The 23,396-nt window shown below is 57.8% G+C and overlaps 1 protein-coding gene across 2 annotated transcripts in view; it reads left to right on the forward strand.

Moving 5' to 3' along the window:
• Positions 1-257: 257 nt before the first annotated feature.
• The window catches only part of SLIT1 (slit guidance ligand 1), a 168,127-nt gene continuing 144,988 nt past the window's right edge, over positions 258-23,396 (forward strand). The window contains exons 1-2 of one of the 2 annotated variants that reach the window (XR_011382336.1): positions 258-856; positions 21,727-21,798. Coding sequence is in view for 1 of the 2 variants with exons in the window: in XM_051823458.2 (XP_051679418.1) it covers positions 672-856; positions 21,727-21,798 (257 nt within the window). In the remaining variant the exon portion in view is untranslated. The remainder of the gene's footprint in view (positions 857-21,726; positions 21,799-23,396) is intronic. The other variant, XM_051823458.2, reaches the window with a different exon arrangement.

Below are 23,396 nucleotides of genomic sequence, written 5' to 3' on the forward strand. Positions count from 1 at the left end.
CACCCTCTTCCCCTGAGGGTCAGCAGCGGGGAGCGCGCGGGCCGGGGTGCGTGTGTGCGGGCGCACGCGTGTGTGCCTGTACGTGTGTACGCGCGCGCGCGCGCAGAGCCGGACGGGCAGGGCGAGCCCGGCCCCCTCCCTCCCTCCCCCGCAGCCCCCTGCCCGCCGGCGGCGCTCTGGAGGTTCCACCTTTGAAACTGTACGCGGCTCACAGCCGCCGCCGCGCGGTGGTCGGGAGGCGGGGGCGGTGGTCGGGGTGGGGAGGCGGGGAGGAGTCTGGCCCTGGGTGTGCGCTCTGCCGGGTGGGAGCGGCGTGCGGGCGTGAGTGCTAGTGTGTGTGTGTGAGTGTGCGCCGGGTGCGTGCGCGCGCGGAGCCTGCCCATTTTCCTCCTCGCAGCAGTCAGTTGGGAGCTGCAGGGAGGGAGAGGGAGACGCAGGCGGCGAGGAACCCGAGCGGAGCCGAGCGCCCTCCGCCCAAGGCGCCCTCCCCCGGTCCGCGCACAAGCGCCGTCGCTGGAAGCCGCAAGGTGCCCCCCAGCCCGCAAGGGCGCAGCGCAGGGCTCGCGGGCTGTGGCGTGGCTTTGCCCAGGACTGCACCTGGAGGCGGCCCCGCACGGGGATGGTCAGCGGCTGCCGCCGTCTGGCACGCGAGCGGACGCGGTGAGGGCACGATGGCGCTGACGGCACAGCGTGGGTCCCGGCCGGAGCTCTGGCTGCTGCTGCTGTGGGCAGCCGCGTGCCTCCCGGGTGCCTCGGCGTGCCCCGCCCTCTGCACCTGCAGCGGCACCACGGTGGACTGCCACGGCACGGGGCTGCAGGCCGTCCCCAAGAACATCCCGCGGAGCACCGAGCGCCTGTGAGTACAGCCCCCGGCCCGCCGCTGCGAGCCCCAGGGTTGGCCTCCCCCTACCCAAGACGCGAGTCAGGGCTGAGGGTCGGGGCAGGACGGTTGGGACCCCGGCCGCGGGCCAACAGACGGGTCAATGCCTGCCAGCCGGGGTCTTCCCGAGGCAGGAGCCCGGAGCGCTGCTGCTCCGCTGTGTTCGTATTCGAAGGGCGCTGGGCGGGTTGTCAGCGCCCGGCGCACACCTGCCCTCTGCGTTCCGCACCCGCAGGCCCTGCCCCCTGCGCCGGCGCCGGGTTACTCCAGGGTGCGGGCGAATTCGCGGAGGCCGAAAGCCTGCCTGGCCCCCAGGAGGGCCGCTTCCCACGCTCGCGGGGCACAGCGGCTCCGTTTGGGCACACGGGGCTGGGACCGTGTTCCGAGCCAGTTGTGGGGGTTTGGGCTGCCAGGCTTGCTGCCTGCAGAGGGGGAGCGTGGTGGGAGGAAGCCGAAGTTTCTGGTCTCCCCCTTCCTCCCTATTGTCTGCCCCAGAGCCTGGCGAATTCTCTCCCTGCAGGTGCCTGGCACTGGTTCCCCTCTCCCCCCTCCCCATACACCCAACCACCCCGACCCCGCAGACAATGGGGCCGGAGGGCTTGGAAGGCCTTAAGTTGGGGCCCCAGAGAGGAGTAGGTGAGTCCTGGCTCATAGTAACACCCAGAGGTCAGGGGCTTGGGGCGGGGCCCAAGCTCAAAGGACCAAAGCAAGCCACAAAAAACTCATTTCTCTTCTGCTGTTATCTCCCACTTCTGGATCCTTGGGGGGGGGGGGGACGGGACACGACCCTTTGAGACCTGCTAAGGGAGGATGTGTGTGTGTGTGTGTCCTGTATAATTTGTTTGCTGGGACTGCCTCCAGAATGTGCGACCGTGGGAAGTCCTGGCGTCCAAGAGGCCACCTCTGCAGTGGAGGCCCGCGTGTGCAGAGGGGTCACAGGCAGGGCTTCTGGGCTGCTCGCAGCACTGTTTGAAGGCGGTTTGGGGAAAGGCTGCGGGCTCATCTGAAGCCTGCAGAGGCTCTTGGGAAAGGCGGGCGTATTTCGATGACTTTGGAGCACATTTCCATGGCTCCCAGCTGGTCAGAGGCAGAAATCTGACTCCAGGGAGAGCTGTCTCCCGGATCAAACGCTGTCCCAAGGCCAGCAATTAGCGAGTACATATTGGCCTCCGTGTCTTCCTGGCCGTCGGGAAAATTCCCGTGGAGGTTTGAGAGAATTTGCCATCTCGATGGGAATCGGTGTGCGTGCGTGAGCGTGCACGTTGGAGGGCAGGGGAGCGGTAGGAGCACCCGATTTCCTTGGGGGCAGCCTGTGCTGGCCCCGGAGAGGCATGGAGGGTCAGAAGTGTGCCCCGGGGACCCCTGAGGCGGCCTGGGCGGCCACTGTGCCTGTTCCCTCTGGGTCTGCGCCCCGTTTCACCGGCCTTGTGCCCTGGGGCGCATCAGCCCCTCTTCCTTTGCCTTGGGATCTTGGATCTTGAGGGCGCTTCCTGCACCCTGGCTCTCTTACTGCCTTTAGTGTTAAAGGACACTGTCTGTTTTGACTCCCATGAACTCTCTAGTCTTTTGCAACCAGAGCAAGATGGAAGTGAAAAATCCTAGTGCAGAAGAAGGAGTTTGGGCTCTGGGAGTTCCCGCTTTGCCATTTATTAGCTGCGTGGCCTTGGGCAAGTTAGTTCCCTTCTCTGAGCCTTAGCTGCTTTGCATCAGGAAAATGGGGCTGGGGATACATGGGGCTCTCGGGTTCTTGTGAGTGTGGGGGATGGTGGATGAGGAGTGCCAGGTGTGTTCTGATGCGTGCTCTGAGAGCATGGTTAGGATGGGACAGGGGAGATGTTTCATTATTTAATTCAGTAAATGTTTACGGAGCCAGGAACCACCTGCGCATGGAGGCTGCAGCAGGGCATGAGCCTGTCCCTGTCCTCACGAGTCGTGTGGCCTGGAGGTTTGGGAGAGGGCCGGGCGGGCACCGTGACAGGGCTGTGAGAACATGGGCTTCTCAGAAGATGGGCCATCCTGCCAGGATAGGCGTGGATCCTGCCGAGCTCAGGGGATAGGCAATGCAGGCAGAGGGCAGAGTGTGCTGGGCCTGACATGGGCAGACAGGGGCACCTGGGGCTGGAGAGGCGCTGGCGGGAACCCAGGGGTGAGTTATTCCGGGGGCTGGGATGGGCCTGATCTTTGCTGTCCGTGTGCAGCTTCCGGGGCAGGGACCAGATGTGGAAAGCAGATGCCTTTTCCAGGGCAGGCCATGCGAGAGCCATTTGAAGAGGGAAAGAACGTTCTTTTAGAGCCGTGGTGCGTGCCCAGGCAGACTCCAAATAACTGTGGCAAATGCTCTCTCTAATCAATATGGGTGTCGTGCGGTATCCCAGCCTGCAGCCGCGGCTGCTTCTGCGGCCGTGAAATTTTTATAGACTGCAGCTGCGCATCTGCCTTTGTCCTTGGGGCAGTTTGTGCGGCGGCCTGGGAGCCCCTGCGACTTTATGAGCACAGATTCCATAAGTCCAGGTCCAGGCCTGCCCCCCCATCTGGCCCCCTCCACCGCGTGGGAGGAAATTGTCGTTGGTTTGCTGCGGGCGCTTCTGGGAAGAGGTTGTGTCGCCCGGAGCTGCCAAGGAAATTGCTTCAGCCAGAGGGGCTGCGGGCGGCTGGCCGGTGGGGAGGAGGTGGCAAGGCTTCCCTGCCCTGGAAACAATGAGGATGCAGATGCAGGGAGGCCTGGGTGGCTTCCTGTTCCCAGGGCCGGGGCTCAGAGCCATCGAACCACGCCACTGGAGTGTCAGTGTCAACTTTCTTTGTCTTCCACTCACAGCCTTTGGCTTTCAGTGGAATTAAGCAAAATTCGGGGCAGGTGTTTGGGACAGCTGCATCCCACATCAGAGTACCTGGGTTGGAATCCTGGCTCCTTCACTTCTGATTCCAGCGTCCTGCTAATGCAAACCCCGGGAGGCAGCAGGTGATGGCTCAAGTACTTGGGTTCCTGCCACCCACGTGGGAGACCTGATTTGAGTTCTGGGGTCCTGGCTTCAGCCTGGCCCAGCCTTGGCTGTCAGGGGCACTCGGGGGAGTGAACCAGCAGTTGGAAGGTCTCTGACTCTCCGCCTTTCAAATAAAATGAAAACAAATTTAAAATCTTTTGGATTAGGCTGTTCAGGACAATGTGACCAGAGTACAGTGTGTGTGGACATCGCTTCTGCCCTCCACCCTGGGAGTGTGTATTTCAGCTGGCCACGGAATCTTTCTTGGGATGCAGAGAGGGAAGAGGTGTCTGCCTGGCCCTCTGAGAGATCTCCCAGGGTGGAGAGAGGCAGGCGGGGTCCCTGGGAAGGTAGGCCTGCTGGCTGCTGTTTAGCCCCCGGCCAGCACATTCTGCTGGTTGTCAGGTTGTGGGGCCACTCTTTCTGTCCCTTGCCTCCTGGCCAATTTGTCTACCTGCCCTAGCTCCATCCATGCTGCGGAGGCCTGGGGAGGCCATGATTTCTGTGGTCCCATTCAACAGGGTTGGGGGGCGGGGAGGGTTACTGCCAAGCGAGACTGCCCCGGAGCGTGATTGGAATTCCAGGTCCTGATGGGATGATGGCGGTGGTGAGGGAGGTCGGGGGCCGTGTAAGCCGTGGCTGCCACCAGGACCTGGCTGGCCTGGGCTCTCTGAATATACCTCCATGTGGAGACTGCTGTGCGGGGGTGAGCGACTCCTGCTCTCTTAGGTTTTGCTACGGTAGCTGGAGCCCTGGGCTTGTGGCTGAATACTGGCATTAGGCTCCATGCAGTCCCTCCACCTGCTTTGAGACCCCATTTCTGTGTGTAAAAGGGGCTCAGGGCGGCTCTTCAGGTTGATAGGGACCAGGACGTGAGAGAATACACGTGGAAGGTGTGGCCCAAGGCGTGGCACATGGCTGGGGTTCCACCTTCAGGCCAGGTTTGTGAAATCCTTTGTGATCCAGACCTTGGGTGATGTTATCATTATTATGTAAAAGACTTATGAAAACAAAGACTTATTTATTTGAAAGAGTAACAGAGAGAGGGGAGAGAGAGAGAGAACCAGTTATCTTCCATCCAATGGATGGCCCCAACTGGCTGAAGCCAGGAGCCAGGAGTTACATCTGGGTCTCACATGTGGGTGCAGGGGCCCAAGCACCTGGGCCGTGCTCTGCTGCTTTCCCAGGCGCATTAGCAGGGAGCTGGATGGGAAGCAGAGTGTCTGTGACCTGAATCGACGCTCCTATGGGCTGCTGATGTCACAGGTGGTGGCTTAGCTTGTGGTGTCACCACGCTGGCCCCAGTTGTTATTTGAGGAGCTTAAACTGAGGGTTGAGGGTTCAGGTTGGGCAGAAGAGAGCTTGGGAGATGAGGACTTGGGCACCGGCCAGGCCCTCTTGGACCCTGCTCAGAGCATCTTCTCCCTAGTCCCCTCCCTGGGATTTGGGGACAGGGAGTGGGGACTATGGAGGGTGGCTGGTGGTGATGGTGTGGCTCTGGGGCCAGATGCCTGGGGTTTTAACTCAACTTTGGCCCTCAACAGTTGGGGTTTCCTCATGTGAATATCTGTGCTGTGCCGAGTGAATGGTGTGAACAGACTACACTGTCTTTCTCACTCGGAGTTGTAGTGCAGCTGGGGACCTGGAGATGAATGACATAATATGAGAAGGGACGAGTGCAAACTGGGCCAAGTGCTCCGGATGAGAACGGGACTTCTGGAGCCCCATGTCTGTACCCACAAAGTGGGGCTGACGCTAGCACCTGCTTCAAAGGACGGCGGTGAGGATTAAGTGTGACGATTCTCCTCTCGGAGGAGCGCTTTGCAGCGGGCCCTGCCGACAGCAAGTGCCCAATCCGTGCTACTGTTATTATGGTTATTGAGGTGACAGATGATTGCAGGGACACAGAGGGAACTCGGGAGCCCTCCTCGCCCTTCCCCCACCAGGCGGCCAAGGGCCGCCCTGAGCATGTGGGGATGGCTGCCCTTCCCCGGCATGGCCACCCGAGGCTGCCAGCAGGGGCGGCCATGGGCTTCTGGGGCTGGGCGAGGGGCGGCAGGGCCAGGCAGCCGCTGCGTTACTGGGAGCAGACGGGCGCTTGGCCTGGTTGCCGCCTGCTGCTCTGTGCCGGCATTAGCAGCTCGGCAGGGCTCTCCCTTAATGGGATTTTCTTCCCCAATGCTGTCATTATCGCCACACAAATACTTATTACCCAGAGCAGATGACGGCCGGGCCTTGGGCAGTAGCCAGGGAGCTGGGCGGGGGGCGGGGAATTGGCTCCTTGTTTTTTGACGGAGCCTGCAGCCCCCTCCTCTCCTTTCTGGAACCCAGCCTGTGGCAGGCTCACAGCTGTTGGGCACCTGCCGTGTGCGCAGCTTCGAGAGGGGCTGGAGTGTGGGCCTGAGCCTCTGGGAGCCTGCAGCTGGCTGGGGGAGAAAGAAAAGCACGTAAGGACGACTTGGGGCCACCGAGCACGGTGGCTGGCAGCACAGGCTTTGGCGCTCCGGTGGCCCCGTTTAAGTTCTGGCTCCATCTGCTGCTGCCGGAGAGATCTTGGGCAGCTCACCGATGACTTGATTTCGTCACCTGTAAAATGGGGACCATGGCAGCACCTCCCTCTAAGTTCCTGTGGGCTGATTCACGTGAATGATGCCTAGCACCCGTGGAGATGAGGGGAGCCTCTAGGTGGGAGTGAGAGGTCGGGGTGGGGGGTGGGGGGGTGGCCGTGGTGACAGGAGGTACCATTTGGCCTGGGCCTTGAAGGCAGGGGATGACTTAGGTAAGTGGCGGTGAAGTGAGGGTACGGGAATTTGGGGGACGTGCACGCATGTGCGTGTGTGTTTATGTTGTGTGTTTTTTGTGTGTAAAACTTTTTATTAAGTTTTTAAAATAATTCAGTGATTTTTAATAATTTTCAGAGTTGTACAGACATCACCACAATCTAATTTTATTACTTATTTTTGATTTTTATGTATTTTACTTATTTGAAAGTCAGAGACAGGGACAGAAAGTGAGAGAGATCTTCCATCTGCTGGCTCCCCCAGATGATCATGGGAACGAGGGCTGGATCAGCTGGGAGCCAGGAGCCTGGAATCCCATCTGGATCTTCCCACATGGGGCAGGGACCCAGACTCTCTCTCTCTTTTTTTTATTTGACAGGCAGAGTTAGACAGTGAGAGAGAGAGACAGAGAGAAAGGTCTTTCTTCCGTTGGTTCACCCCCCAAATGGCCACCACGGCCGGCACACTGCGCCAATCCGAAGCCAGAAGCCAGGTGCTTCCTCCTTGTCTCCCATGCGGGTGCAGGGGCCCAAGCACTTGGGCCATCCTCCACTGCCCTCCCGGGCCACAGCAGAGAGCTGGATTGGAAGAGGAGCAACCGGGACTAGAACTGGCACCCATATGGGTTGCTGGTGCTGCAGGCGGAGGATTAGCCAAGTGAGCCACGGCATTGGCCCCGGGACCCAGACTCTTGAGCCATCACCTGCTACCTCCCAAGGTGTGCATCAGCAGGAAGTGGGAATCAGAAGCAGAGCTGGGACCCAATCCCAGGCACTCCAGTATGGGATGTGGGTGTCCCAAGTGGCATCCTAACCACTGTGCCAAACTCCCATCCCCGATTTTAGAGTATTTTCATCACCCAAAAAGGTCTCTTATGTTCATCGTAATCTTTTTAAAGATTTATTTATTTAGTTTGGAAGTCAGAGTTACAGGGAGAGAGAAGGAGAGGCAGAGAGAGAGGTCTTCCATCCGCTGGTTTACTCCCCAATTGGCTACAACGGCCGGAGCTGAGCCAGTCCAAAACCAGGAGCCAGGAGCTTCTTCCGGGTCTCCCTCGCAGGTGCAGGAGTCCAAGGACTAGGGCCATCTTCTGCTCTCCCAGACCATAGTAGGGAGCTAGTTCGGAAGTGGAGCAGCTGGGACTTGAACCAGCACTCATATGGAATGCTGGCACTGCAGGTGGCAGCTTTACCCGCTACGCCACAGTGCTGGCCCCACATCGTAATTTTTTATTTTATTTGAAACCGAAGAGCTGAGATGAAGTGTCAGGAGTCCCTGTCTATCCTCTCTTCAGGTTCAGTTTACAGTTTGCTTGCTGTGTCATGTCACACCCGCACTCACCCACTCATGTAATTCCCGCCCCCCCCCCATAGGTTGGAGACATTGTTAACGTTTTTCCTTTCAATATGTGATGTGTATTTTTTAAGAACAATAAGGCTGTCAGAATTTTTTTTTAATTTATTTTATTTATTTGATAGGGAGGTACCTGCGTACACACACAACACACACACACACAGGGTATCTCCCATTTGCTGGTCTGTGCCCCAGTGGCCCAGAACAGTAGGGGCTGGCCAGATTGAAACCTGGAGCCAGGGTCTTCAGCCGTCTCTTGTTGCCTCCCGAGGACGTCAGCAGGCACTGGAAGTCAGAGCCGCTAAACCCGGGCACCGCAGGCATCCCAAGCAGCGCCCTCACTGCTCTGCGGGTGCCTGCCCCAAATCAGAAAACTTCACATTGACGCCCTTCTGTTGCCAATCCGGAGTTCACGTTCAGATCTCGTTCAGATCCTACCCCCATCCGGGAATGCTTTCTGTGGCTGTTCCCCGACGTCCAGCAGGTGGTGAGAAAGCTCTGGCCTGGATGGAAGCGTGCGCCCCTCAGCCTGCTTCCCTGTGCTCTCACCCCCTGGTTACACTCAGGTCTCTCATTTTTAAAAATTTTAATTTATTTGACAGGTAGAGTTATAGACAGTGAGAGAGAGAGAGAAACAGAGAGAAAGGTCTTCCTTCTGTTGGTTCACTCCCCAAATGGCCGCTATGGGCGGTGTTGCGCCGATCTGAAGCTAGGAACCAGGTGCTTCTTCCTGGTCTCCCATGCAGGTGCAGGGACCCAAGCACTTGGGCCATCTTCTACTGATTTCCAGGCCATAGCAGAGAGCTGGACTGGAAGAGGAGCAACCGGGACTAGAACTAGTGCCCATATGGGATGCCGGCGCTGCAGGCGGAGGATTAACCAAGTGAGCCATGGCGCTGGCCCCAGGTCTTGCATTTTTGCCAGTGGGACCAGAGAAAGGACCCTGGCCCCCGGCATGTCAGAGGTTCGTGATGCCCGGTTGTCCCAGCTTCTCCCTGGAAAGGTCACCGTTCTCTTGTTGTTAACAAGCTGCTCTGGGAGAGACTTGGGAGCCACGTGCGCCTGCTGTCACCCTGCTCTCGTCCCTGCTCTGTGATCACTTTCGGCTTCCATCCTTTCTTCTCCCTTAGCCAGGCTCTGCTGAACAGAGCACTTTCCCTTCCCTCCATCTGTTGGTGTGTTTACCACAGGATGGGTTTGTGGGTTATCCTCTCATTCTCTGGGTTTTAATTTGTTACTCTCCTCATTGATCTTGATGTTCAGACTATCTCAGCTTTGGCGGAGGGGAGCCCCTTCAAGCCACTCCGTGTTGGTGCTCTGAGCACCTGACCCGCCGGGGGTTTTGAGTGGCCAGTGACACGTGCAGGTGGCGTGGTAGGAAATTCTGTTGTCTGGCTTTGGTGTGGAGAGTAAATGGGTACGGGGTGCCAACTGGCGCTGGGGGAATGAGCTGATTATGGCGACTGGTCTCTGGCTCTTTTGGGACAGGGGTTTTGCTGTCATTGCTGTATTGTATTCTATTTGATTTTTTCACTTTTATTTTAAGATAAGTTTAGATATACAGAAAAGTTGCAAAAAGAGTCCAGAGAGTTCTCATGGATCCCTCAACCAGTCTCCTCTAACATTTGACGTCTCTCCTAACCGTGCGTGGGTATTCAAACGGCAGATTGGGGCCGGCGTTTGGCGCAGCAGTTCAGAGGCTGTGTGGGATGGGTTGCTCACATTCCACACCAGAGTGCCTGGTGCAGGTCCACGCTCTGCTTCTGATTCAGCTCTGCTGATGCACGCTGTGGGGAGGCAGCAGATCATGGCTCAAATACCTGGACATCGTCAGCGGCGTGGGAGACCCAGATTGAGTTCCAAGCTCCTGGCTTCGGCCTGGTTCAGTCCTGACTCTTGAGGGAGCCAGCAGATGAAAGCTCTCTGTGTATGTCCCCTGGCTTTCAAATAAGATGAAAACTAGGTGTGTGAAAGTTTTCAGAGAAAAGACAAACTCAGGAATGAGCAGCACTGTTGCAGTACTGTCAGCTGAGCGGGAGGCTTGCTTCTCCCACAAACGTCCTCTTTCTGCTCCCAGACACAATCCAGGGGCCTCGTTGCATTCGGTGGCCGTGTCTCCTTAGTTTCAAAACTTCAATCTGCACTGTTTCTCAGTCTCTTCTTAATTGTTATCATATTTTGAAAAGCACTGGTGAGGGGCAACCGGTTAGCCTGCTGTCTGGGATGCTGGTATCCCCTGTAAGCACTGGTTCGAGTCCTGGCTCCTCCACTTGCCATGCAGCTCCCTGCTAATGTCTCTGGGAAAGTAGCAGAAAATGGCCCAAGTGCTTGGGCCCCTAAACCCACGTGAGAGACCCAGAAGAAGCCCCTGGCTCCTGGCTCCGGCCTGGCCCAGCCCTGGCTGTTATGGCCATTTCGGAAGTGAACCAGCAGATGGGAGACCTTTCTCTGTCTCTCCCTCACTCTCTGTAATCCTGACTTCCAAATAAATAACTAAGTCTTAAAAAAAAAAAAGCACTGGTGAGTTACGCTGTAGAATGCTCTTCAGTTTGGATTCCTCTGGCGTATTTTCATGTTAGATTGGGGCTAGCATTTTCTGTAGGCATGCCCGTGGTGACCAGCCCTCCCAGTGCTCCTGCTGGGGTGTGTGACACAGATGTGTGTTCTTGCTGGTAATGTTAACCTTGATCTCTTGGTGACGAGGGGTCTGCCAGTCTTCTCCACAGCAAAGCCCCTCATTTCTATTTCCTAAATGTTTGGGGTGAGATACTTTGGGACTATGAGATACCCTGTTTGTCCTCAAATTCTCATCTACTAATTTTAATACCCATTAACCGGTCTTGCCTGCAATAATTATTATCCAACTGTGAATTTCTATTCCCCTCATTCCTTCTTCATTTATTAATTGGAATTATTCTCTGAGGAAGAGAATTTTCTTCCCTTTTAATAAGGTGACTTGTTTGATGGAGCCTGTAGCTTTTGACTTCTTGAGGGGAGAGCCCGTCTTGTGTGTTGTCGTGTCTCTGTTGCCCGGTGCATGGTTGGTGTTATTATTCAGCTTTCTGTCACCGTGAGAGGTGAGGGGAGCCACTTGTGAGGTGTGAAGGTTTGTTTTGGCTCATGGTGCTGCAGGTTCTGAGCTTGAGGTTGGGTGGCTCTGTCGGGCTAGGTCTGGTGAGGGCGGCAGCTGGTGATGGAGCACCAGGGGGCAGAGTCACGGGCTCTCCTTCCCCGCCAGGGAGGTTCTATTTATAAAGCAATCATCATCTGATCCTGGGGCTCCACCCCATCAACCTAGTCCAGTCTGGTCACTCTCCCAGTCCCCACCTTCAGACGCCACGGCTGGATCCAGCCCTGTCCTTAATCCACTAACACAGACTCGGGATCAAGGGCTAAACACGTGGATCTTCGAGGGTCACCCAAACTGTGATGCAGCCGTAACAGGCCATGCTCAAAATGCGTTCAGTGAGTTTTTTTAAATCATCCTTTTGTTTTAAAAGATTAATTTAATTTATTTAAAAGGAAGAGTTAGAGAGAGAGAGAGAGAGAGGCCGGCGCCGTGGCTCACTTGGTTAATCCTCCACCTGCGGCACTGGCATCCCATATGGGTGCCGGGTTCTAGTCCTGGTTGTTTCTCTTCCGATCCAGCTCTCTGCTGTGGCCCTGGAGGGCAGTGGAGGATGGCCCAAGTGCTTGGATTCCTGCACCCGCATGGGAGACCAGGAGGAAGCACTTGGCTCCTGGCTTCGGATCGGCGCAGCGTGCTGGCCGTGGTGGCCATTTCGGGGGGTGAACCAATGGAAGGAAGACCTTTCTCTCTGTCTCTCTCTCACTGTTTAACTCTGCCTGTTAAAAAAAAGAGAAAGAGAGAGAGAGACAGAGAGAGAGGTCTTTTCATCTGCTGGTTCACTCCCCAAATGGCTGCACGGCTGGGGCTGTGCCAGGTTGAAGCCAGGAGCCAGGAGCTTCATCTGGGTTTCCCACCTGGGAATAGGGACCCAAGTACCTGGGCCACCCTCTGCTGCTTTCCCAGGAGCATTAGCAGGGAACTGGATTGGAAGTGGAGCAGCCGGGACAGGAATTGGCGACCACATGGGATGCTGGGTGCTGCAGGCCGTAGCTTTACCTGCTGTGCCACAGCACCAGCCCCGAGTTCTTATTCAGTCTTTGTCCACATTTTAGGGATTCTGACCTTTGCTTTAGAATCGTGGCTGTGGGCCCACTAGTGGTTGAGACTGTGTCACCCTCTGTGGCCGGGGACTTGGCAGTCGGGGCCAAGTGAAGGAGCTGAGATGAGGAGATGGTCCTGGATTATCTGGGTGGGCCCAGTGTCATCACAGGACCCCTGTGAGGGAGAGGGTAGGTCAGAGCCGCGGTGGGACAGGTGACGAGATGGGGGTGAGGAAGAGGCCACGGGCCCAGGAATCAGCCCGTGGACACCAAGAAAGGCAAGGGAGTGCCTCGCTGGTGACAGTGTCTGGGAGGGAACACGGCTCTGCTGGCCCCTGCACATGAGCCCCGAGAGGCGGATGCTGGACTTGTGGCCTGCAGCAGATCCGTAAGCTGAGTCCGGGCGGTCGTCGGCAGCCCCGGCCGGCCGTGGGGTGCGTGCTCATTTGCTGCAGCAGCCGCAGGCTCTACTGCAGCCGTCACAGAAGCCGAGGCTCACGAGGGAGTGGGCCGTGCGGGGCAGCAGTGCCCGAGAGAGCAAGCGGGGGCCCTGGAGGGGGCCCGGAGGTGGGGCTGGGAGAATGGGCTTGTGGCGGAGTGAAGCTGAGCTGAGCCCTGGAGGCAGACGTGCCAGGGCCTCTCCCAGAGCTGCTCTTCTGTGGCTGCTTGGCAAGGGCGATTCTGGGGGGTGCCCAGAACGCAGCGTGGGAAGCCGTGTGATGCTGGGGTGTCCTGGTGAAGGAAGGACGTCCTCTGAGGAGCCCCAAGGACCGCCCTTCACCTCCACCTGCATCATGGGGGCAGGAGGAAGGGGCGTGGCAATGGAGGGGCTTGTGCCCTGCTCTTTGCACATGGAGCTCAGGCTGAATAACCTTTGTGGATTCCAACGTGGGCCAAGCAGTTGTAAAAACACAGAGGGAGCTGGGAGAAGGAGAGCAGGGCCAGTGCTGTGGGGAGTGCCCTCTCTGAGGATGAGGTTAGGCGACAGGGTCACTGTCAAGACTGGGACAAGCGGAAGGTGGGAGGTGCGGGGGTGGGGCATGGAGGAGGTCGTGAGGAAGTTTGCCAAGAAGACAGGTGCAGAGAGCGCCCCCTGCAGGGTGGGGCGCGGTTGGACATGGGTCCCCAGTGAGCAGGGGCAGCAGTCGGTGGAGGGCATGGGGGCAGACTGTGGGAGGGAGGGAGCTAGTGCCAGTGGGGCATGGGGGAAAGGGAGCGTTGGCCATGGCCAGGGACAGAGGAGGCAGGGAGAGGTGAGTGGGGCTTGGGATGATGTCTGTGGTCACCGCTGCCTTGCATTGGGAGTGACGTGTTTTGCCTGTGTCCCCTCTCTTAACTTGATGTCAGCCCTGGGAGAGGGTATGGCGTACCCTTATTTTCTAGAGGAGCAAGTTCAGCAAGGTGGGGCCATCCACCTGGGGCAGACGGCTCAGGGCTGCTGCCCAGTGGGGAGCTGAGTCTCTGGTCTCGAGGGCCAGGTTTCAGTGTGACTGCCACCTGTGCATCTTAATAAGGCTTGGCTTCATTCGTCAGACCCTCCTGGAGCACCTGCTTGGGAGTGCACAGCGTTGGGGCCATACAGGCACAGAGGCCATGAAGCCCTTCCTGCTTGCACGTGCTGAGGGGCGGGCTCCAGGTGCAGGCTGGCGTGCGGAGTGGGGTGTACGGTGGGGGTGAAGGGCAGTGAGCAGAATTGGGGGGCTGCAGGGAGGTGGTGTTGCAGACGGAGGTCAGCTGCAGAGCGTTGTGAGTGGTGGCTTCGCGGGGCTGGGGGTGAGAGGGAGGAGCAGACAGGCAGTAGGCAAGGAGTTCTGGAGTTCTGCTGCTGTGAAGGACTCTGGCCTCAGGGCTGTGGCTTTGGGGCAGACCCCAGATCTGGGAAGGGGCTGAGCAGGAGCAAGGCAGGCCTCAGGACAGAATGTGCCATGGAGTTGGGGTTAAGAGCTGGGCCCTCATGCCCACGAGGACGGCTGCTATTAAAAAACCCAAACCTGAATATAGCAAGTGTTGGGGGGGTGTTGTGGAGAGTTGAGAGCCGTGTGCACTGCCGTGTGAGTGTGAAATGGTCCATCTGCTGTGGAGGACAGTATGGGGGCTTCAGAAATGAAGCGTGGACTGCCTGTGGTCCCGTGGTTGCATCTCTGGGCATGGACATCTGCACAGCCGCACTCTTGGCAGTGTTGTTCACCACAGCCAGCGTCTGATGAGGAAGGGATGAGTAAGCAAAATGTGCGCATGCCTACAGTGGCGCGAGCATCTGAGTCCCTGCCACCCATGTGGAAGACCCGGTGGAGGTGGTGTTGGCCTGGCTCAGTCCTGGCTGGTGGGGGCACTTGGAGGGCGGTTGGTGGGGGGGGGTGAACCAGCAGGTGAGAAATCTCCGTGTGCTTGTCTCTTTCTCTCTCTTGTCTTTGTATTTCAAATAAATTTTTCTTTTTCTCTTCTTCTTCTTCTTCTTCTTCTTCTTCTTCTTCTTCTTCTTTTTTTGGACAGGCAGAGTTAGTGAAAGAGAGAGACAGAGAGAAAGGTCTCCCTTTTCCGTTGGTTCAACCCCCAAATTGCTGCTGCGCCGATCCAATGGCAGGAGCCAGGTGCTTCTCCTGGTCTCCCATGGGGTGCAGGGCCCAAGCACTTGGGCCATCCTCCACTGCACTCCCTGGCCACAGCAGAGAGCTGGCCTGGAAGAGGAGCAACCAGGACAGAACCGGCACCCCGACCGGGACTAGAACTCGGGGCGCCGGTGCCGCAGACAGAGGATTAGCCTAGTGAGCCGCGGCGTCGGCCCGCAAATAAATTTTTCAAAAAGAGGGAATGAGGGAGCTGGGGAAAAGCTAGGCTTCCACCCCATGGGCCAGGGCCCCACAGGTCCCTGTGCTCTGGGGGCCATTCTTGGCCTTCCCTGGGGGCAGCCTCCAGCTCACCCTGCTGGGCTCAGATCTCTGGGGCCTCACAGTGCCCCTGGCCCCTGGCTGTGGCCTGCAGCTCTGCTCAGGGTCCCTGTCTGTGGCCCAGTCCTCCCAGGCCAGCCACAGAGTGCCAGGCTGTGTACCTCCTACCTGAGCCACTGCTTGAGTCAGGTCGTGGTCTCTGCTCTCACCGGTCACCTGCTGGACAGCTTTGCTCTGCGGATGGGAGTGACACTGGAGAGATGACGTGTCCCCCAAGGCCTCAGGATGTCTGGGTATTGCTGGGCTGGGACTGCAAGGTCTGAGCTGTGCTGCTGGATGTGGAGCCCCCGGCCCGGCTCCCCAGCTCTGCCTCTGCCTCTGTAGGCTCATCCACAGGATGATGCAGTGACTCCCACCAGAGTGTTGGTGAGAATTAGGAGGAGCTAGTGTCAGTGTGGTGAGGGCAGTGAAGCCCCCGGAAGGCTTCCCCCTGTGCACCTGCTGCTTGGAGTCTCCTGAGGCCCAGGGAGGCTGGAGCAGGAGGGAGACCGCCCGCCCTCCTCATTTCCTCCTGAGGGTGTCTGGAAGGGCCCAGCTCTCCTGCTTGGCAGCTGAACCCTGAGGGCACCATTGCCTGGCTCCTGTAGGACTCACAGGTAAGGGCAGAAGAATCTGGAAGGGAGGAAGTGGATGTAACAGGGTAGCAGCCTGGTGTGGGGCTTTTTCTAGGATGATGTCCTTTTGAGAAGAGCATTTATCAGTCTCCTTTTTGGAGTGGGGGAGTAGGAAACATGGAAAATGCAGGCAACCCAGTTGAACGAAATATGGCAATTAAAAATATTTGAAGGGCATCGAGAGAGAGAGAGAGAGAGAGAGAGAGAGAGACAGATAGACAGACAGAGAGAGAAGTGGAGAGGAAGAGATATTTCCAATCTGCTGCTTCAGAAATGCTGACAATATCGGGGGCTGGGCCAGGCTGAAGCTAGGAGCTAGGGACTCAATCCAGCCTCCCTTGTGGGTGGCAGGGACCCAGGTACTGAGCTGTCACCTGCTGCCTCCCTGGGTGCACATCAACAGGAAGCTGAAACTGGGTGCAGAGCCAAGGCTATGGATGCAGGTGCCCCAAGTGGTGTCTTAACCGCCGTGCCAAACACCTGTCCCTGACATACGCCAATCTTCATGCAAATTCATTCGCGCAGTCAAGAAACATGGAAACACTGGTCACGTGCCATGTACTGTGTCAGGGCCTGGAGTGCAATACTGAGAAAAAGCCAACGCGGTCTGTTTTCTCAAGGAGCTTCTAATCCCATCTGGGGACTGAGACATCAAAGAGCCCCCAAGTTCACATGAAATTGCCCCCGCTTTGTGCCACAGAGGAGAGGGTCGGAGCGCTCTGCAGGGCTGGATCAGGAAGGCTTATCCATGAAAGAAGAGGCCGGGGTGAGCTAGGCAGACAGGAAGGAGGGAGGGCCTGGCAAGTTCAAGGGCCCTGCCACAGGAGGGAGTGGGGCAGAGGAGCGGCGGATCGGTGGGGACAGGGCAGAACACGCCGGAACTTGCGGTTCACACTAAGGAGATTTTTGTCTTGATTCCAAGAGCCATGGGGACTCATTGAAGGGTTTAAGTGGGGAGTGACATGATCAGATTTGCATCTTGAAAAGACCACTCTGGCTGAGGCCTGGAGAGCAGATTGGAGGGGAGCCAGAGTGACTGTGGTGAGCCCTTTCGGGGACTCTGCAGGGCTCCAGGTCAGAGTGGGGCCCCTCTGCAGGTGGGGGGAGGGGCCGGCCTATGTGGACTCCTTTCTCACGTCTGGGCAGTGGCTGCAGAGGGAAATTCTTTCTTCCTCCAGCTCTCTGGTCTGTCTCTGCAGACATTCAGCAGTGTGGGTTTGGCCAGGCCAAGATTTCAAAGGAAAGCACAGGGTGGCACAGCTCCCGAGCCTGGGAGACCTGGCTCCTTCACCGGGAGTGTGTGTGTGCATGGTCAGTTTTGGGGGACCTCACAGGACAGGGCTTGGTTTTTGGAGGGCAGCTGAGCTCTCCTCCCCCACCCCGTTGCCACTGCTGGGTTGGGCTGCTATGGGGACGTCCTTAGCCCCCAGGAAACAGGAGCCCCCGCACACCCCTCACGAGGAATCCTCATGAGCTCTGCTTTCCCCTTGGTGACATTGCTTGGTTGACGCTCTCCAAAATCTGCCACCAGGGCCTGCCCAGGAGTGCATGGAAGTCAGGGCCATCCACGCAGGGGGTGTCTGTCCTCTTGGGGAGAGGGATGGCTGTGTACATGTCGCTGGTGGAGGAAGAGCCACCTCAGGGGTCTCTCGTAGTCTTTACCGTCCTGGGGCGGCTCCTCCATGCCCAGTCTGGCCCTGCTCTGGGTGCCCCCTCCTGGTGGAATGGGCAGTACTGAGGTTAGCGTACTCTGGTGGTGTGCTGGTCATGGCTCTTGGTGTTGAGAAATGTTAAGTCAGGGTCCAGCGTAGTGACGCCAGCACCCCATTTCGGAGTGCCACTTCGTGTCCTGGCTGCTCCACTTCTGATCCGGCTCCCTGCTAACGTGCCTGGGAAAGCAGCTGAAGATGGCTCAAGTACTTGGGCCCCTGCCACCTACGCAGGAGACCTGTATAGAGTTCCTGGCTCCAGGCTTTGGCCTGGACTAGCTTGGCCATTTGGGAAGTGATAAGGTAGATGGAAGATCTCTCTCTCTCTCTGTCATTCTGCCTTTCAAATAAATACAATAAATAAATCTTAAAAAGAAAGGGAGATGAAGTCGTGGAAGCTTCATTGAAACTCACTGCATCTCTGCAAGGTGGGTGTCATGGTCCTCATTTTAGAAACGGGGAAACCAAGGCCCGGGAATATTTGCTGAGTCATCTCCCCCACATAGGAATTTTAGCCAAAGGATACAGACTGGAGAGAGAACATTCTAGAATAGGAAGGAGGCTTTTTTTCTGAGTGATGGGATTCTCTTGTGATTTTCATTTCTTCTTTGGGAAATTGAAAAAAGTCAGGAGTGTGCATATTTCACTCCACTTTTTTTTTTTTTTTTTTTTTACAGGCAGAGTGGATAGAGAGAGAGAGAGAGAAAGGTCTTCCTTTGCCGTTGGTTCACCCTCCAATGGCCGCCATGGCCGGCACCACGCCTATTCGAAGGCAGGAGCCAGGAGCCAGGTGCTTCTCCTGGTCTCCCATGGGGTGCAGGGCCCAAGCACTTGGGCCATCCTCCACTGCACTCCTGGGCCACAGCAGAGAGCTGGCCTGGAAGAGGGGCAACCGGGACAGAATCCGGCGCCCCAACTGGGGCTAGAACCCGGTGTGCCGGCGCCGCTAGGTGGAGGATTAGCCTAGTGAGCCACGGCGCCGGCCAATATATCACTCTACTTTTAAATGTGACAACTTGAATCTTATGTTGGCTTATAAAAATATAGATGCCTTTAAAAGCATTCAAGTAATGCAGAGAAGTCAAAAAAGAAAAAAAAGAAACTGCAGTCATCTTGAGTCTCAGCGTTTTGCAGCTGTGGCTGTTAATACGCGCACACAGTTCGTTGAGTGCACACACCTGTGTGAGTGCGTGTGCACGTGTATTTGCATGTGTGTGCATGTGGGTTTGCCTGGGAGCTCACAGAATGCAGTGCTGTCTCGTGACCCTTCTTCCACCCTCTGGGTCATGGGCAGCTCTCCTTGTGGAATGAACAGATCTAGACCGTGTTAAATGGCTGCACGGCGTTCCGTCTCCTGAACTCAATGAGCAGTGCCCTGCTGATGTCCATTTAAGTCGCTTCCATGTGCTCTCTTAAAACCAAGCTGACCTACGTTTCTAACAAGGAGAAATGAAACATTGGAGGGCAGGCGTAGGCCTCGCGGTTAGACGCTGGGTAGGATGCGCTTGTCCCACGTTGGAGCACCTTGGCTTCATCGTTGGCTCCAGCTCTTGAACCCCGGCTTTCCACAAAAGCAGACCCCAGAGGCGTGGTGGCTCAAGTAACTGGGTCCCTGCACCCACACAGGAGATGGGGATGCAGCTCCTGGCTGCCGGCTGTGGCCTGGCCCAGCCCCAGCTGCTGCAGGCATTTGGGGAGTGAACCAGCGGACGGGAGCACTCTCTTCGCTATCTCTCCGTCGGTTTCTGTCTCTCAGTTCATTCATTAATTAGTTGAAAGCACAACCACCCAAAGTGCCTTGCAGTTTTGGGGTTGGGGAAGGGAGCTTCCCAGGATGGCCTCAGGGCGTGGTGACAGCAGCTGTGCCTTGGAGGAACCGTTCCCTTGTGGGGGAGCCCAGGTGAGGCTGTTTCCGGGAGGGACGGTCATGCTGAGAAGGGCCCGCCTCTTCCAGGAATCCCAGAATCGGCTCTGCCTGGCTTCTGGACCCAGCCCCTGAGAGCCCCTTAGACAAGAGGTGGGGCAGGGACCCAGCCTTTCTAGCCACTTCCACGCACTTCCACACACCAGGAGACCGGCCCAGGGCACATGCAAGGTGAACAAGGTGGGGAATGGCTGCTGGGCTCATCAGTGTGGAGACCCGGCCTGGCCTGGTAGGGAAAGCTGGGGGCAGACGGCGTGGGTTCTGACATTTATGGGGTGGGGGTGGGGGCACTTGTTCTCATGGCACCGCTCTGCCCTCACCTGTAAGACAGGCACAAGAGAGGCTTGTGCTGTGGCGTAGTGGGTAAAGCCACTGTCTGCAGTGCCGGCATCCAACATGGGCGCCGGTTCAAGTCCTGGCTGATCCACTTCTGGTCCAGCTCTGTGCTATGGCCTGGGAAAGCAGTGAAGGGTGGCCCAGATCCTTGGGCCCCTGCACCCACATGGGAGACCTGGAAGAAGCTCCTGGCTCCTGGCTTCAGATCGGCCCAGCTCCGGCCATTGCAGCCATTTGGTCAGCAGATAGGGGAGTCTCTCTGTGCCTCTACCTCTGCCTCTCTATAACTCAGCCTTTCAAATAAATAGATAAATCTTAAAAAAAAAAAAAAAAGGGCGGAAGAAGTACTTCCCAGCCCCTGTGAGGATGCCCAATCCTGCAGTGTGTGGGCACTAATAACATACACTGGTCTTTTAAAAATATTTTTAAAAATTAATTAGTTAATTTGGGGTGGGGAGAGATCTCATTTGCTGGTTCACTACCCCAGTGCCTGCAACATCTGGGGCTGGGTGGAAGCCAGGAGCTCAATCCAAGTCTCTCCCATAGGTGGCAGGGACCCAAGTACCTGAGCCATCACTGCTGCCTCCCAGGGCCTGGGGCTGGGAGCAGGAGCTGAGCGATTGAACCCAGGCAGGCACTGCAACAGGGGCTGTGGCGCCTTGACTGTACCTTGACTGCTAGGGCGAGCCGCCTGCCCCAGGCTGTTGGCCTCAGTGAAGCACCTGCCAAATGCCACCTGAGCCAGACACACTTCCTGCACACTGCGGGGACGGGGCTTGTTTCCAGAGTGTTTTGGACTTGAGACGGGCTTGTGGTTGTGCCTGGATCTTTGAACCAAAGTTGGTGAAGTGAGAAGCCAGGACTGCGGGTGACCAGGGCATGTGTATGTGCCTGTGTGTGTGTGTGTGCCTGTGTGTGCATGTGTGTGTATGTGTGTGTGTGTGTGTGTGTGTATGAGGGGGAGGATTTAGGTTGTTACAGAGCACATAAGTGACTATGAGTGAAGAGAAAGCTTGGGAGGTGGCATGGTTGTGGGTGGGAGGTGTCCCCTTGATTAGAGGTTGAAGGGGACAGCTAGGGACAGAACCACGCCTGAGAGAGGTTCGGCTGTGTGTGATTCCGTGGAAGGACTTTCTGGAATGTGGAGCTGTCTTGCCCCGTGAGTGGCCTGTGTGCCTTTCCCAGGCTGAGGAAGCTTCTTGGGAGGGGGTGAGGTCCCTGGGAGGCAGGGGCGCTGGGGGCAGTGGCCTCTGAGGCAGGGCCCTTGCCCAAGGGGCCCAGGAGGCTGTCGGGAGTGCCCATGGTGGAGAGCAGGTGTAGCCTGGAAGGGAGGATGGGCCCAGATAGTAGAGAGGAGGAGCCGCTGCGGACCTGGCCCTGGGGTGGGCCGGAGGTGGGCGCTGCTGGCCGGGTGGAGTCCTCACTGGCTCCCTGCTTGCTTCCCAGGCCCTCTGAGATCCACACCCCTTCCCCCCATCCTGCTTCCTCTGCGCCCGCCTCTTAGCCTGTCTACTGTCCCCACCCCAGCTCCAGGCTGACTCTGGGTGGTCTCCCCTGGGGCACTGCCGGGCAGCTCTTCATGGTCCTTTGGGCCTCAGCTTGTCTCATCTCCTCAGTCCCCTTAAACAGCTTGGGCCCTCCTGCTCTCTCGCACTCAGAATAGAGACACCTCGCAGAGGCAGTGCTGCTGGACGGTGGCATCTAGTGTCCCCAGTGGGGCCCTTTGCCGGGCAGTTGTACTTTTTTATGAGCAAATGGGGAGCCTATGAGGCAGAGACAGTGGCTGGCCCCATTTTATAGGTGAGAAAACTGAGGCACAGCAGGAATTCCACCTGGATGGGCTCTCTCGTTGGCCAGTGCCCACTTTCCTTCCTTGCCGGCTTTGACATAGATCTGGCTGTCAGGGGCTCAGCTGGAAGCCCCAGCTCCACCCCAGGAGGGGGGATGGGCAGGCTGGAGCCAGGTAGAGCGGGCTTTGGAGCTCAGCCTGGCTGGCTGTCCCTCCACCTCCGTTTTTCTCCTTCTCCCCAGGGAACTCAATGGCAACAACATCACCCGGATCCACAAGAACGACTTCGCGGGCCTCAAGCAGCTGCGGGTGCTGTGAGTAGGGGGCGCTGCCCGGCCGTGACCTCCCTCCTGCCTCTGCCCCTGGTGGTGGCCATGGGTGCCTCAGCAGGGCCCTGGCTGCAGGTTGCAGAGCTGCGGGCCTTCTGGCTGTGATTGGTCTTGGGGACACCCTGCAGGAGTGGAGTTGAGTCCTGACCTAGAGGGAGAAGTGGGCATGGCCGTGGGGCCCAGGCTGTCCTGCCCACTGTCAGCTGGGGGCCTGGGACCATCAGGAGGCCGTGAAGAGCGTTTGGGTCTCTAGCTCTGGCTGCTGGAACTGAGTCTGCAGAGGGGTTCTAAGCAGCAGACATGTTTGCACACAGTTCTGGAGGCTGGGAGTCCCAGAGCAGGGGCCCGGGAGGCCAGCGAGCCGTGATTGACAGCAGGGCTGGTGTCCAGTGAGGGCTCCTTCCTGTCTTGCAGACAGCTGGCCTCTCCTTTCCGGGGAGATTGGTGGTCTCTGTTCCCCTTCCTGCTGGGTTGGGGCCTCACCCTCTGACCTCAGTGAACTTGACCTCCCTAGAGGCCCTGTCTCCAAATGCAGTCACCTTGGGAGCTGGGGCTGCAATGGGTTGCCGGGGACCTGAGTGGACACAGAGCAGTCCCACTGTTACCGGAACCTGTGCCCGGGAAGGCTCCCAGCAAGGGCACTCCCTGATTTGCGTGGGGGATGCTGAGTGCAGAGCTGGTGCCTCTCTGGTGCCCAGTTGTGGCCAGGGTGACGGGCACAGCTCTGTTTGGCTCAGTTGCTTGCTGCCAATGGAACCCCATGTGGCAGCAGCCTTGTCAGGGTGGGCAGGGGGGAGGAACCAGGGACCCCATCCCTGTTTGCTCTCGGGGTACACAGGCAGTCAGGGCTCAGCCCACACGCTCGGGAGTGCTGTGTTTCTTTGCATTCTCCGCGTCTCTGAGCCCCGAGCTGCCTGGCTGGGAGGAAATCCAACATCAGAGAATCGCAGGATCCTTCACCCCTGCCCCCAGATTCTTTCAGAAGAGTGATACTGGCTCTGTGGTTTCGAGAGTCCTTGGAGGAGCTGGGACCTCGTGGCCAATTTCTCTGCGGTCAGAAAGGACAAGTTAGGCGCAGGCTGTGCTGCTCCAGAATCTGCTGACCTCTGACCCCTTCCAGGCTCCTGAGTCTCTTCTGATCTTCCGAGTCAGGGGGAGCTCCCTCGCTTGCTCTGTGTCTCCCTCCCGCCCCTCCCCTCTCTCCCTGGGCCTCCAGCAGAGAAATGTCTGGTGGCAGCTCTGTCCCCTGCCCCACACCCGCAGGGCCACCTAAGCCACCGGCTGGAGAGTGGCAGGGAGAAGACACAGGGAGAAAACCCTTCTTTGACATCTCAAGGATGACCACGTGACAGTCACCCTCTGGTGGAAAGTGCTTCCCGCCCCCAGCCCCAGCTGGAGCTCGTGGGCAGGAGTAGCAAGGAGTCCCACAGAGCTGGGTGGTTGAGCTGCTGTGGGCACCCACTCTTTCCTACAGCAGATGGGGCAGTGCGGGGTGGGGGAGTGGGCAGAACGTGCTCAGGCATGTGTGGGCCCTGCCCAGTCACAGGCTCCCCTCCCCTGATAGTGGCCACAGACAGGCCCCT

Source organism: Oryctolagus cuniculus, chromosome 15, assembly GCF_964237555.1.
Source record: "Oryctolagus cuniculus chromosome 15, mOryCun1.1, whole genome shotgun sequence".
Taxonomy (NCBI): Eukaryota; Metazoa; Chordata; class Mammalia; order Lagomorpha; family Leporidae; genus Oryctolagus; species Oryctolagus cuniculus.